Source organism: Pseudophryne corroboree (assembly GCF_028390025.1).
Source record: "Pseudophryne corroboree isolate aPseCor3 chromosome 3 unlocalized genomic scaffold, aPseCor3.hap2 SUPER_3_unloc_7, whole genome shotgun sequence".
Lineage (NCBI taxonomy): Eukaryota > Metazoa > Chordata > Amphibia > Anura > Myobatrachidae > Pseudophryne > Pseudophryne corroboree.
This window is the reverse complement of record NW_026967563.1, coordinates 1041414-1056683: the sequence shown is the minus strand read 5'-3', so window position 1 is coordinate 1056683 and position 15270 is coordinate 1041414. Positions and strand designations below refer to the sequence as shown.

The window sequence follows — 15270 nt, the reverse complement described above, 5'->3', positions numbered from 1 at the left end:
GAGAGTCAGTAAGATTATGTAATAGGGGCCTACAGTAAGTCAGTAAGGAGGCAGATGCTGCTTCTCGTACATGGACTCTGGTCATGTAGGGCTGGGAGAGTCAGTAAGATTATGTAATAGGGGCCTACAGTAAGTCAGTAAGGAGGCAGAAGCTGCTTCTGGTACATGGACCCTGGTCATGTAGGGCTGGGAGAGTCAGTAAGATTGTGTAATAGGGGCCTACAGTAAGTCAGTAAGGAGGCAGAAGCTGCTTCTGGTACATGGACCCTGGTCATGTAGGGCTGAGAGAGTCAGTAAGATTATGTAATAGGGGCCTACAGTAAGTCAGTAAGGAGGCAGAAGCTGCTTCTGGCACATGGACCCTGGTCATGTAGGGCTGGGAGAGTCAGTAAGATTATGTAATAGGGGCCTACAGTAAGTCAGTAAGGAGGCAGAAGCTGCTTCTGGTACATGGACCCTGGTCATGTAGGGCTGGGAGAGTCCGTAAGATTGTGTAATAGGGGCCTACAGTAAGTCAGTAAGGAGGCAGAAGCTGCTTCTGGTACATGGACCCTGGTCATGTAGGGCTGGGAGTGAGTAAGATTATGTAATAGGTGCCTACAGTAAGTCAGTAAGGAGGCAGAAGCTGCTTCTGGTACATGGACCCTGGTCATGTAGGGCTGGGAGAGTCAGTAAGATTATGTAATAGGGGCCTACAGTAAGTCAGTAAGGAGGCAGAAGCTGCTTCTGGTACATGGACCCTGGTCATGTAGGGCTGGGAGAGTCAGTAAGATTGTGTAATAGGATGCCTACAGTAAGTCAGTAAGGAGGCAGAAGCTGCTTCTGGTACATGGACCCTGGTCATGTAGGGCTGGGAGAGTCAGTAAGATTATGTAATAGGGGCCTACAGTAAGTCAGTAAGGAGGCAGAAGCTGCTTCTGGTACATGGACCCTGGTCATGTAGGGCTGGGAGAGTCAGTAAGATTATGTAATAGGGGCCTACAGTAAGTCAGTAAGGAGGCAGAAGCTGCTTCTGGTACATGGACCCTGGTCATGTAGGGCTGGGAGAGTCAGTAAGATTCTGTAATAGGGGCCTACAGTAAGTCAGTAAGGAGGCAGAAGCTGCTTCTGGTACATGGACCCTGGTCATGTAGGGCTGGGAGAGTCAGTAAGATTCTGTAATAGGGTCCTACAGTAAGTCAGTAAGGAGGCAGAAGCTGATTCTGGTACATGGACCCTGGTCATGTAGGGCTGGGAGAGTCAGTAAGTTTATGTAATAGGGGCCTACAGTAAGTCAGTAAGGATAGCAGATGCTGCTAATTAGCAATTTTTTTTCTAGCGTGCTGGGGGCTGCCCATCGCAGGGCAAGGCAGCCCAGTATGCTGACCGGCACCTCCCCCTTTATGAAGCAGAAATTGCGATCGCTCCACAATTTCTGCTTCATCCTAGAAACTAGTGAAGCATCCTGCCAGCTTAGCTGTGCCCGCAGGATCCCCACCATGTTCTTCTAGATTGCGATGGCTGCGTATGATGTCATGCAGCCACAGTGAACATGCCGTTTGTCCGCCTCCATTTCTCGCAACACAGCACTTGTAACGCTCCATCTTCTCACTGGAAACGGACCTTTACCCCCCACCCCGTGACCGCCTCTGCCTGATTAACAAGAAGCAATCACATTTCCTACAGCCCCCCGTAGAGAATGAAGGTGCATATGCAGGACGGGCGCTGCACATGCGTCTGCAACTTTTTCTCAATAATTCCATTTGGATCACACACTGTAGTCCAACCTGAATTAGGCCCAGAGTCACCATCTTACAGGCAGCCGGTGGAGGGAGTAGAGAATGGGTGTTATGTGGCAGGAATGGGCTGGTTAGGTAACAGCCTGGCTGCTGCATTCTGTACAAGCTACAAGCGGTGCAATTCTTTTGCTGGGAGACCCAGGTAGAGGACATTGCAGTAGTCTATGTGTGATGATACAAGTGCATGTATGACTAGGTAGATCTTCTGAGGGAAATAAGTGCTGGAGTCTGGCTATGTTCCCCAGATGAGGATCTGATTGTGGCTGATACCTCCACCATCCAGGACACTAAGATTCTGCACAGGACCAGCATTTTGTAAACCTGAACCCCCAAGCGTAAGTCTGGTTGGCAACAAAGTTGAGCTGTAGCCCTGCCCTTTGTTGGTGAGCTTCTATCATAAGGACATGTTTCACCAGGATTGAGTCACAGCCAACTGGCATCACCCACACCTGGAGCTCAGCCAGACATTTAGGATTGGTACTGGGTTCTCAGTACCCAGAACAAAAGACAGATCATCTGTATAGCAGTGGTAGATGAGGGCATGACATCTGATTATTTCCCCCAGTGGTAGCATGTATATTGCAAAAAGCACAGGACATAGGATAAGAACCTTGAAGAACAATGCATGGAAATGATAAGTATACTCCAGAAGATTAAAATGGCTTCTCACCTATGTGACTTCTCTGGTGTGTAACAAGATGTGATTTCTGTCTAAAACATTTCCCACACTCAGAACATGGAAATGGCTTCTCACCTGTGTGACTTCTGTGATGTATAACAAGATCTGATTTGTGTGCAAAACATTTCCCACACTCAGAACATGGAAATGGTTTCTCACCTGTATGACTTAGCTGATGTCTAACAAGTTGTGATTTCCGGGCAAAACATTTCCCACACTCAGAGCAAAAAAATTGCTTCTCACCTGTGTGACTTCTCTGATGTCTAACAAGATCTGGTTTGTCTGCAAAACATTTCCCACACTCAGAACATGGAAATGGCTTCTCACCTGTGTGACTTCTGTGATGTATAACAAGATGTGATTTCTGTGTAAAACATTTTCCACACTCAGAGCAAGAAAATGGCTTCTCACCTGTGTGACTTCTCTGATGTTTAACAAGATCTGATTTCCGGTCAAAACATTTCCCACACTCAGAACATGGAAATGGCCTCTCACCTGTGTGACTTCTGTGATGTCTAACAAGTTGTGATTTCCGTGAAAAACATTTCTCACACTCAGAGCAAGAAAATGGCTTCTCACCTGTGTGACTTCTCTGATGTCTAACAAGCTCTATTTTGTCTGAAAAACATTTCCCACACTCAGAACATGGAAATGGCTTCTCACCTGTGTGACTTCTGTGATGTATAACAAGATATGATTTCTGTGTAAAACATTTCCCACACTCAGAGCAAGAAAATGGCCTCTCACCTGTGTGACTTAGCTGATGTCTAACAAGTTGTGATTTCCGGGCAAAACATTTCCCACACTCAGAACATGGAAATGGCTTCTCACCTGTGTGACTTAACTGATGTCTAACAAGTTGTGATTTCCAGATAAAACATTTTCCACAGTCAGAACATGGAAATGGCCTCTCACCTGTGTGACTTTTCTGATGTCTAGCAAGTTGTGATTTCTGTGCAAAATGTTTCCCACACTCAGAACATGGAAATGGTGATGTACCTGTGTGACTTCTCTTATGTGCATCAAGAGTTGATTTGTATGTAAAACAATTCCCACACTCAGAACAGGAATATGGTTTCTCACTTGTATGTATTCTCTTATGTATTAGAAGTGATTTGTATGTAAAACAGTTCCCGCACTCAGAACATGGAAATGGATTCTCACCTGTGTGACTTCGCTGATGTGTAACAAGTTGTGAGTTCCGGGTAAAACATTTCCCGCACGCAGAGCAAGAAAATGGCCTCTCACCTGTGTGTCTTCTCTGATGTATAACAAGAGCTGAATTGTATGTAAAACATTTTCCACACTCAGAACATGGAAATTGCCTCTCAGCTGCCTTAGCTGGCTGATGGGTAATAGGCTTTGTGTTCTGTGTAAAACATTTGGCATCTATAGAACAGGGAAACACTGTATCTACTGTCAGAGCTGTAACAGATGCACCAATATCAGAGTGATCAGGAGAACATTTCCCAGGATCAGGGGGATCAGCTGATAGAGCTGGATGTATAATTGGGGTAATGGGATTATCTCCTGGAGAATCCTGTCTACTGTCATTATCTTTTATGTCACAATCCGGGGATAACATTAGATGTCCTTCTGAGATATTCCTGCTTGTGTGTCCACCTGCTGGAAATAAAATACATTATGGAAATACAAAAATGAGAACACACAATAACAAATGTAATATTATAATAAGACTTAGATATATCTCTCTCTTGTACTGGTAACTAACCATGAAGTATAAATGGAGATGTAGTCACTCGCCAAGTCCTATGTCAGCACCAATGTAAAACAATGGATGGGGAACATATCGTATGAATTGGAGATTCTAGATGAACAATAACATCAGTCATATGAGCTGATGGATCAGAGAAATGTCTCCTAACGTTACTTCTGGAAGCATTGGTAAGGTAGCATTCCTTTATGTGTGTGCTCATACGCTGGTAAGCCTGTACACGTGTTACTCACCCTTATATACGGTATATTGCTACAGCAGAGTAGGTGTGAAACAAGGTATTTTACATGCAATACACCATATAATACCCTGCAATCATCATCATCTGCTAGGTTATAATCCACTGTTACACCCCCCCATCATCAGTGTCTTACCAATATTCTCTCACTAGTAATAAGGATGATATGTGTACGGTAAGTACGATATAGAGAACTACATATCAGGATCTATACAGCTGCCACCATACTTCTGCTTCTCATACGTCTGCTACTGGCAGCAGTGAACATCTGAGTGAGAGTACAGGGAAGACAGCAGAGTCTGATGAGAAAGAGATTGGATCTGCCTTTGCAGGGATGTACCACACCTGTCACCCCTGTTAGTATATAAAATAATAAATAAGAGGGGCCTGAGTCCATCCAGACATGCTTTCTGGAGCTTTCATTACTACGTGGCTTCTTATCTACCCTACCTGATAGCTGTCAGCCACCACTGGAACCAAAACCCAATCTATTAAGTCCCCCACTTCTCCAGACCTAAAGCCGCTCACTCCGGGCACCGTTCACTGCTGCAGCCTAGTGACGCAGCTGAAGCCACGGGCTGTATTCTGGAGCTAAGTGTGCCCAGTCTTTCCTGCACACTCCGAATACCTGACTTGGAGGCACTTTTGCCTCAGGTGGGAGCACTGGCTCTTACGCTACTGCTGGGGGCAGAACGGGCTGCGCAAAGTCACCGGAGCCCGGCAGTGATATTGGAAAGTGAGGTGATCAAGCACTCTTGCTCCGTTGCCCTTTCTCCGAATTCCACTAGCCGATCTGCTAAGGTATCCGTGTGGCCCCACCTGGGACGTTGGACCTCCGGCCCTGCTAGGTATGAAACATGGCTTCTGCTAATAGAGAGGGTGGGGCTTGTGGGTCTCACGGGTTCTGTACAAAGGTCCACTGGTAGACTGCCCTCTTCAATGCCAACGCCCTTAGCACTCTCTACCTCCGCCCGGCGGGACTCCTCCAAGCACACGACTGCCGCCCTCATGACACTTCTCGACGCGTTGAAAGGGATATCCACACCCTTCTCCTGATACACTGAAGACCGCCATCTTGTGCGTTCTCCTGCACTGCAGTTACTCCTCTCCAAACTCGGCTTCTCCAATCAGGTGACCGAAAAGCCACCTAGGATTATCCCACCGCTATGCCAGCAATTTCTGTGACTGGATGGTTCTGTACGAAAGCCCTCACCCTGCCTTGCGTCCCGCCCCAGTCACAGAATGGATGTTTAGGTCACACGGGATCTGGTCAATTAAGGGATTCCCAATTACCATCAGTAACCGCCTATTACTGACTCCACCCACTGCGTAGTGGGTGGGTACTACACTGCCACCACCAGACTCCTTGTCGCTATGGAGTCTGGAACCATGGTACTGCTCTGTATGTGTCAACACGCTGTCTTACCACACCTGTGTGGTGTGGACGAATCACCACTAGTCGCTGGACTTGGACTCTGCACAGTAGCTGGTGGGAGGCGATGCTTGGAGACGCTGAGTGCACCCTGGACAACCGGAAAATGGAACTATGTTTGGCATAGCACTGCAGGTCACAAGATGAAGCGGTCATCTTGGGGCAGATGTTTATTCACCCAGTCTTAAAAAAGACTGTTCCCTATTGCTAGTGGCAACAGCAATACAGCAAGATGTTTACAGCAGAGTGAAAATGGTATAATACCTCTGGAGGCCCACAGCCCTCCTCTTTTTATCTTACGCCAATACACATACCACAGGGGGTAAGTCCACCGTGCTGATCTCAACCAATCATTGTTTACCCATGTGATGTGCATGCCTTGGCCACATGTACAGCTAACATTGTCCTCTATGGACGGTGGGGAGTAGTCACTCTCCTTTGACCGTCCCATCCTGGAGGGTTGTTATCCACCCTGGTGACGCTCAGTCTAGGCTGGGGGAAGGTTTTCCCATCTAAACTACTTCCAGGAATCTGCCCGGGTACCCAGCTCACCATCTCCAGCCTAAAATTGTGCTCCAGAGATGGGCAGCCTAGATCCCTGGTCAGGCTTTCCTGCCCACCAAAGGTGATCCCTATGGAGCTCCAGAAAACCACTCGGCTTGTTTTAAAGCTGAGCTGCTCCTCTCTCTCTCCACATGATACTTCCATGTGGGAGGCTAGAGAGGAAGGCATTCCATTTTGGGGGGAAAGTACTGGGGGAATCCACCAGCCTACATCAGGCATGTCCAAATTGCGGCCCTCCAGCTGTTGTGAAACTACATATCCCAGCATGCCCTGACAGTTTTGCTGTCAGAGAATGCTAAAGCTGTGTCAGGGCATGCTGGGATGTGTAGTTTCTCAACAGCTGGAGGGCAGCAGTTTGGACATGCCTGGCCTACACAGTAATGGATTCCCCCCTCCTGGGACACACAACCAAGTGCATTCCACCTTAAATACAATTCAAATACACTATACACATTGGCCCTCATTACGAGTTGTTCATTTGCTAGCTGTTTTTAGCAGCCGTGCAAACGCTAAGCCGCCGCTCTCTGGGAGTTTATGTTAGCTTAGCAGAAGTGCGATCGAAAGGATCGCAGCGCGGCTACAATATTTTTTTGTGCAGCTTCAGACACTACTCCTAGCTTGCGATCACTTCAGACTGTTCAGTTCCTGTTTTGATGTCACAAACACGCCCTGCGTTCGGCCAGCTACACCTGAATTTTTCCTGGCACGCCTGCATTTTTTTTAACACTCCCTGAAAACGGTCAGTTGACACCCAGTAATGCCCTCTTCCTGTCAATCACCTTGCGACCGGCGTTGCAAATGGATTATTATTGTATTAATATATAAATATATATTATATAATGTATAATAATATAATATATATATATATATATATAATGTATAATGTATTATTTACTAATGTGTTTAGAATCATTTATTGTGCTGTTTTTTTAACCATATAAGTGCTCTACCTGTCGCAATGTGTATAACGCGCTCTACCCGGCGCAATGTGTATAACGTGCTCTACCTGGTGCAATGTGTATAGCGTGCTCTACCTGGTGCAATGTGTATAGCGTGCTCTACCTGCTGCAATGTGTATAACGCGCTCTACCTGCTGCAATGTGTATAACGCGCTCTACCTGCTGCAATGTGTATAACGCGCTCTACCTGCTGTAATGTGTATAACGCGCTCTACCTGGTGCAATGTGCATAACGCGCTCTACCTGGCGCAATGTGTATAACGTGCTCTACCTGGCGCAATGTGTATAACGTGCTCTACCTGGTGCAATGTGTATAGCGTGCTCTACCTGCTGCAATGTGTATAACGCACTCTACCTGCTGCAATGTGTATAACGTGCTCTACCTGCTGTAATGTGTATAACGCGCTCTACCTGGTGCAATGTGTATAACGTGCTCTACCTGGCGCAATGTGTATAACGTGCTCTACCTGGCGCAATGTGTATAACGCGCTCTACCTGCTGCAATGTGTATAAAGTGCTCTACCTGCTGCAATGTGTATAACGTGCTCTACCTGGCGCATTGTGTATAACGCGCTCTACCTGCTGCAATGTGTATAACGCGCTCTACCTGCTGCAATGTGTATAACGCGCTCTACCTGCTGCAATGTGTATAACGTGCTCTACCTGCTGCAATGTGTATAACGTGCTCTGCCTGGTGCAATGTGTATAACGTGCTCTGCCTGGTGCAATGTGTATAACGTGTTCTACCTGCTGCAATGTGTATAACGTGCTCTACCTGCTGCAATGTGTATAACGTGTTCTACCTGCTGCAATTTGTATAACGTGCTCTACCTGCTGCAATATGTATAACGTGCTCTACCTGCTGCAATGTGTGTAACGTGCTCTACCTGCTGCAATGTGTATAACGTGCTCTACCTGGTGCAATGTATATAACGTGCTCTACCTGCTGCAACGTGTATAACGTGCTCTACCTGCTGCAATGTGTATAACGTGCTCTACCTGCTGCAATGTGTATAACGTGCTCTACCTGGCGTAATGTGTATAACGTGCTCTACCTGCTGCAATGTGTATAACGTGCTCTACCTGCTGCAATGTGTATAACGTGCTCTACCTGCTGCAATGTGTATAACGTGCTCTACCCAGTGCAATGTGTATAACGTGCTCTACCCAGTGCAATGTGTATAACAAGCTCTACCTGATGCAATGTGTATAACGTGCTCTACCTGCTGCAATGTGTATAACGTGCTCTACCTGGTGCAATGTGTATAGCGTGCTCTACCTGCTGCAATGTGTATAACGTGCTCTACCTGCTGTAATGTGTATAACGCGCTCTACCTGGTGCAATGTGTATAACGTGCTCTACCTGGCGCAATGTGTATAACGTGCTCTACCTGGCGCAATGTGTATAACGCGCTCTACCTGCTGCAATGTGTATAAAGTGCTCTACCTGCTGCAATGTGTATAACGTGCTCTACCTGGCGCATTGTGTATAACGCGCTCTACCTGCTGCAATGTGTATAACGCGCTCTACCTGCTGCAATGTGTATAACGCGCTCTACCTGCTGCAATGTGTATAACGTGCTCTACCTGCTGCAATGTGTATAACGTGCTCTGCCTGGTGCAATGTGTATAACGTGCTCTGCCTGGTGCAATGTGTATAACGTGTTCTACCTGCTGCAATGTGTATAACGTGCTCTACCTGCTGCAATGTGTATAACGTGTTCTACCTGCTGCAATTTGTATAACGTGCTCTACCTGCTGCAATATGTATAACGTGCTCTACCTGCTGCAATGTGTGTAACGTGCTCTACCTGCTGCAATGTGTATAACGTGCTCTACCTGGTGCAATGTATATAACGTGCTCTACCTGCTGCAATGTATAACGTGCTCTACCTGCTGCAATGTGTATAACGTGCTCTACCTGCTGCAATGTGTATAACGTGCTCTACCTGGCGTAATGTGTATAACGTGCTCTACCTGCTGCAATGTGTATAACGTGCTCTACCTGCTGCAATGTGTATAACGTGCTCTACCTGCTGCAATGTGTATAACGTGCTCTACCCAGTGCAATGTGTATAACGTGCTCTACCCAGTGCAATGTGTATAACAAGCTCTACCTGATGCAATGTGTATAACGTGCTCTACCTGCTGCAATGTGTATAACGTGCTCTACCTCCTGCAATGTGTATAACGTGCTCTACCTGCTGCAATGTGTATAACGTGCTCTACCTGCTGCAATGTGTATAACGTGCTCTACCTGCTGCAATGTGTATAACGTGCTCTACCTGGTGCAATGTGTATAACGTGCTCTACCTGGTGCAATGTGTATAACGTGCTCTGCCTGCTGCAATGTGTATAACGTGCTCAACCTGGTGCAATGTGTATAACGTGCTCTACCTGGTTGCAATGTGTATAACGTGCTCTACCTGCTGCAATGTGTATAACATTCTCTACCTGGCGCTGTGTGTATAATGGGGCAGATGTATTAACCTGGAGAAGGCATAAGGAAGTGATAAACCAGTGATATGTGCAAGGTGATAAAGGCACCAGCCAATTAGCTCCAATGTGTAAATTAACAGTTAGCTGTGTGTATAATGTGCTCTACCTGGTGCAATGTGTATAATGTGCTCTACCTGGTGTAATGTGTATAACGTGTTCTACCTGGCGCAATGTGTATAACCTGCTCTACCTGGCGCAATGTGTATAACGTGCTCTACCTGGCGCTGTGTGTATAATGTGCTCTACCTGGTGCAGTGTGTATAATGAGCTATACCTGGTGCAATGTGTATAACGTGCTGTACCTGGCGCAATATGTATAACATGCTCTACCTGGCGCTATATGTATAACGTGCTCTACCTGGCGCAATATGTATAACCTGCTCTACCTGGCGCAATGTGTATAACGTGCTCTACCTGGTGCAATGTGTATAATGTGCTCTACCTGGTGCAATGTGTATAATGAGCTATACCTGGTGCAATGTGTATAACGTGCTGTACCTGGCGCTATGTGTATAATGTGCTCTACCTGGCGCAATGTGTATAATGTGCTCTACCTGGCAGTATGCGTATAACGCGCTCTACCTGGCGCAGTGTGTATAACGCGCTCTACCTGGTGCAATGTGTAGAACGTGCTCTACCTGGTCGCAGTGTGTATAACGTGCTCTACCTGCTGCAATATGTATAATGTGCTCTACCTGCTGCAATGTGTATAACATGCTCTACCTGCTAACGTGCTCTACCTGCTGCAATGTGTATAACGTGCTCTACCTGCTGCAATGTGTATAATGTGCTCTACCTGGTGCAATGTGTACAACATGCTCTACCTGGCGCAATGTGTACAACATGCTCTACCTGGCGCAATGTGTATAACATGCTCAACCTGGTGCAATGTGTACAACGTGCTCTACCTGGCGCAATGTGTATAACGTGCTCTACCTGGTGCAATGTGTATAACGTGCTCTACCTGGCGCAATGTGTATAACATGCTCTACCTGGTGCAATGTGTATAACGTGCTCTACCTGCTGCAATGTGTATAATGTGCTCTACCTGGTGCAATGTGTACAACATGCTCTACCTGGCGCAATGTGTATAACATGCTCTACCTGGTGCAATGTGTACAACATGCTCTACCTGGCGCAATGTGTATAACGTACAGAAACCTAGGGCGATCCGGCACCGGATTGACTAATTAGGAATAATGCTAAAGTTAGAGAAGAAAAAAACAAATTTGGACAGTAGGTTACCCTTAATCAAACAGGGAGAGAAGGGGCAAAAATGGCCCTTTCAGTATTGTGTATGAAAATATACGTATAGATGTTAATTTTGTCCTCGTTGGTGGTGCACCCAGAGCCAGAAAGTATGCAAACTTTGGAAAATGGGGAGACGAAAGAAGGCTCTTGTGTGGGCGCACTCTTGTAGAAGAAGTAAATTTAATATGATAATTGAGATGAAATATTTAAAAGATAACTTTTATTAGTTTTTTTACAATATAAGGTTCTTCCCTGAGATCTATCCTTCAAAATGCAACATAGAAAGCATCTTGATAAATAAAATGTTCTGGTCTCTTATTGGTAAAGAGTGTGTGGAAGGGTTGTAGACATTAGTTGGTCATACCCCCGTTCCCCTTGACCAGTACAGACTTGCTGTATTGATGGAACCACGGGGTGGTCAAGACACAAAGATATATAAGACTATGCTCTTTGGCTTATAGGAGATTAGAGTAATGATCAGAAGTCACTCCTCTAAATATGATGATGATAATACAGAAAAAATTGCATGCACCTATCTGGATGCGAGACAGTGATAATGGTAGAGAAAAGTATTGTACATCACGAAAATGGTGCCAGTGACCAATAGGTCTTAAGGTTACTGGATAGAAGAAAGTGGTGATGCTGCTGTTGGTGTTGCTACCACATAAATGAGGAAAATCCTACTCTACAACACCAGGTATTCACAGGTGGTCTCCCTTCCTGGTACTGACCTGGCCCAACGCTGTTTAGCTTCCAAGATCAGACGAGATCGGGCGCTGGCAGCGTGGTATGGTAGTAGAGAGTTTTATGTGAACACCAATGAGAGTGCACCTATTTAAGAATGTTGAAGATTAGGACCGACAGAAAAGTAATAGAGACAGGATCGTGGAAATGTGTGGATCTGCTTTTCACGTTAGACCCGATTCCAAAATTCCCACTCACGTGGTGCAATGTACCGGGAATCGTGAATGAGAGTCCACGAAAATTGGTGATCTATAGAAGATGAGGTTGTAAGAATTGGCACTGTTAATTACAGTCAAAGAAATCCCTGACTGCTGGTATGTTATGATTTGTCCAAACAGACAGTAAATGATAAGGAATATTAGATGAACCAGGTGAATACGTAGTCACTGTAGTGATACAGTTTTTTTCAAAATCAGGAGGAGGTCCTAAAACTGCACAGACATATATCTGTTAACCAAATGCATTAACTAATGAGTCATAGGATGTTTGCCTCTTGACCTCAGATAGGATGTTAAATGCTTAACACATATGGTAGATACATGCTATTTATATTCATACATCAATTACTAAAGAGGCAGAAATAGGAAAAAATAAGAGCCAAAAACACTCTTAAAAATAACAAGTATATATTAAACAGTAATCTCAATTGGTATTACTTTCACACGCAATATGGCGTCCGCGATCTCGCGATGTGTGATTACCTTCCACCTTCCGGATCTGTCGTCCTAAGCTCTGCCATTGCAGTCTCTTAGCAACTGCCCACACTAACAGTATTTTCAATTGGTACCACTCCCACAACCAATATGGCGTCCGCGATCTCGCGATATGGGATTATCTTTCACCTCCCGGATCTGCCGTCATTATTGCGGTCTCCTAGCAACCGCTTACACGGGCAGATCACACCCACCACACGACACCTCCGGATTGGACAGCTCTACCGTTGGCGGACTTAAAAGCCCGCTCCCCACACCGGACCACACGGAACCCGGAAGTGAACAAGCCTTAGGGCGAAACGCGTCTTCCGCATCCAGGAATAGGGGTCTCGTCGACACAACCTCATCTTGGCATTTAGCCAATTCTACCTTCTTGCTCTTTTGGCTTTCTCATATCTCTGGTGAAACCGTAAGCCCCACTATCCTGTGGCTGTATGCCACGGATAGCAATTTCCACTGCAAATCTCAGCAGAACTGTTTTAATTATCTTGCATTGAGTGTGTATTATAGTGGTAATTTATTAGGGGTCTGTATTATCATATACCTAACATTTAGCACCCTGTTGGAAATTAAGCAGTTAATATCCAAAGATTCACCAGTTTATGCATATAATTAATATATACTTGTTATTTTTAAGAGTGTTTTTGGCTCTTATTTTTTCCTATTTCTGCCTCTTTAGTAATTGATGTATGAATATAAATAGCATGTATCTACCATATGTGTTAAGCATTTAACATCCTATCTGAGGTCAAGAGGCAAACATCCTATGACTCATTAGTTAATGCATTTGGTTAACAGATATATGCCTGTGCAGTTTTAGGACCTCCTCCTGATTTTGAAAAAAACTGTATCACTACAGTGACTACGTATTCACCTGGTTCATCTAATATTCCTTATCATTTACTGTCTGTTTGGACAAATCATAACATACCAGCAGTCAGGGATTTCTTTGACTGTAATTAACAGTGCCAATTCTTACAACCTCATCTTCTATAGATCACCAATTTTCGTGGACTCTCATTCACGATTCCCGGTACATTGCACCACGTGAGTGGGAATTTTGGAATCGGGTCTAACGTGAAAAGCAGATCCACACATTTCCACGATCCTGTCTCTATTATTTTTCTGTCGGTCCTAATCTTCAACATTCTTAAATAGGTGCACTCTCATTGGTGTTCACATAAAACTCTCTACTACCATACCACGCTGCCAGCGCCCGATCTCGTCTGATCTTGGAAGCTAAACAGCGTTGGGCCAGGTCAGTACCAGGAAGGGAGACCACCTGTGAATACCTGGTGTTGTAGAGTAGGATTTTCCTCATTTATGTGGTAGCAACACCAACAGCAGCATCACCACTTTCTTCTATCCAGTAACCTTAAGATCTATTGGTCACTGGCACCATTTTCGTGATGTACAATACTTTTCTCTACCATTATCACTGTCTCGCATCCAGATAGGTGCATGCAATTTTTTCTGTATTATCATCATCATATTTAGAGGAGTGACTTCTGATCATTACTCTAATCTCCTATAAGCCAAAGAGCATAGTCTTATATATCTTTGTGTCTTGACCACCCCGTGGTTCCATCAATACAGCAAGTCTGTACTGGTCAAGGGGAACGGGGGTATGACCAACTAATGTCTACAACCCTTCCACACACTCTTTACCAATAAGAGACCAGAACATTTTATTTATCAAGATGCTTTCTATGTTGCATTTTGAAGGATAGATCTCAGGGAAGAACCTTATATTGTAAAAAAACTAATAAAAGTTATGTTTTAAATATTTCATCTCAATTATCATATTAAATTTACTTCTTCTACAAGAGTGCGCCCACACAAGAGCCTTCTTTCGTCTCCCCATTTTCCAAAGTTTGCAATGTGTATAACGTGCTCTACCTGGTGCAATGTGAATAACGTGCTGTACCTGCTGCAATGTGTATAACGTGCTCTACCTGGTGCAATGTGTACAACATGCTCTACCTGGCACAATGTGTATAACGTGTTCTACCTGGTGCAATGTGTATAACGTGCTCTACCTGCTGCAATGTGTATAACGTGCTCTACCTGCTGCAATGTGTATAACGTGCTCTACCTGCTGCAATGTGTATAACGTGCTCTACCTGGTGCAATATAGCCACCGGAGGAGTGAAATTCTGGTTTTCGGCAACAGACGTATCTTCTGGTGCATGTGAAGATGCGATCCGGACCACTTGTCCAAGAGATCCAGCTGGAAGGGCCTTGCGTGAAACCTTCCGTTCTGCAGTGCCTCGTAGGAGGCTACCATCTTCCACAGTAGGCAAATGCATTGATGTACCGATATCCAAGTTGGCTTCAGGACATCCCGGACCATTGACTGGATCACCAATGCCTTTTCCAATGGAAGGAACACCATCTGTACTTCTGTATCGTTTATCATTCCCAAGAAGGGAAGCCTATTTGTCGGTTCCAAGTGTGAAATTTGGATGGTTTAGAATACACACGTGATCCCGGAGTAGTTGAGTTGAGAGGGCAATGCTTTGTAACAACCTCTTCCTGGGGGATGCCTTTATCAGTAGATCGTCCAGGTATGAAATTATGTTCACTTCCTGTTTGCGGAGGTGGAGCATCATCTCTGTCATGACCTTGGTGAACACCCTCAGTGCTGTGGAGAGGCCAAATGGCAGGGCCTGGAACTG

At 45.3% G+C, this 15270-nt stretch overlaps 1 protein-coding gene and 2 non-coding genes across 6 annotated transcripts in view; 1 reads left to right on the top strand and 2 right to left on the bottom strand.

The window, feature by feature from the left end:
* Positions 1–956: 956 nt before the first annotated feature.
* LOC134984606 (zinc finger protein 271-like) overlaps positions 957–15270 on the bottom strand; it is a 52300-nt gene continuing 37986 nt past the window's right edge. For 3 of the 4 annotated variants that reach the window (XM_063950152.1, XM_063950150.1, XM_063950151.1), the window contains exon 6: positions 957–4083. In XM_063950152.1, coding sequence (XP_063806222.1) covers positions 2432–4083 — 1652 coding nt within the window. In that variant the 3' untranslated portion in view covers positions 957–2431. The remainder of the gene's footprint in view (positions 4084–15270) is intronic. The other variant, XM_063950153.1, reaches the window with a different exon arrangement.
* On the bottom strand, positions 11818–11936 carry LOC134984655 (5S ribosomal RNA). Its single transcript, XR_010191764.1, has one exon. It is a non-coding gene; the product is annotated as a 5S ribosomal RNA (ribosomal RNA).
* LOC134984646 (5S ribosomal RNA) lies at positions 13781–13899 on the top strand. The gene has a single exon (XR_010191763.1). It is a non-coding gene; the product is annotated as a 5S ribosomal RNA (ribosomal RNA).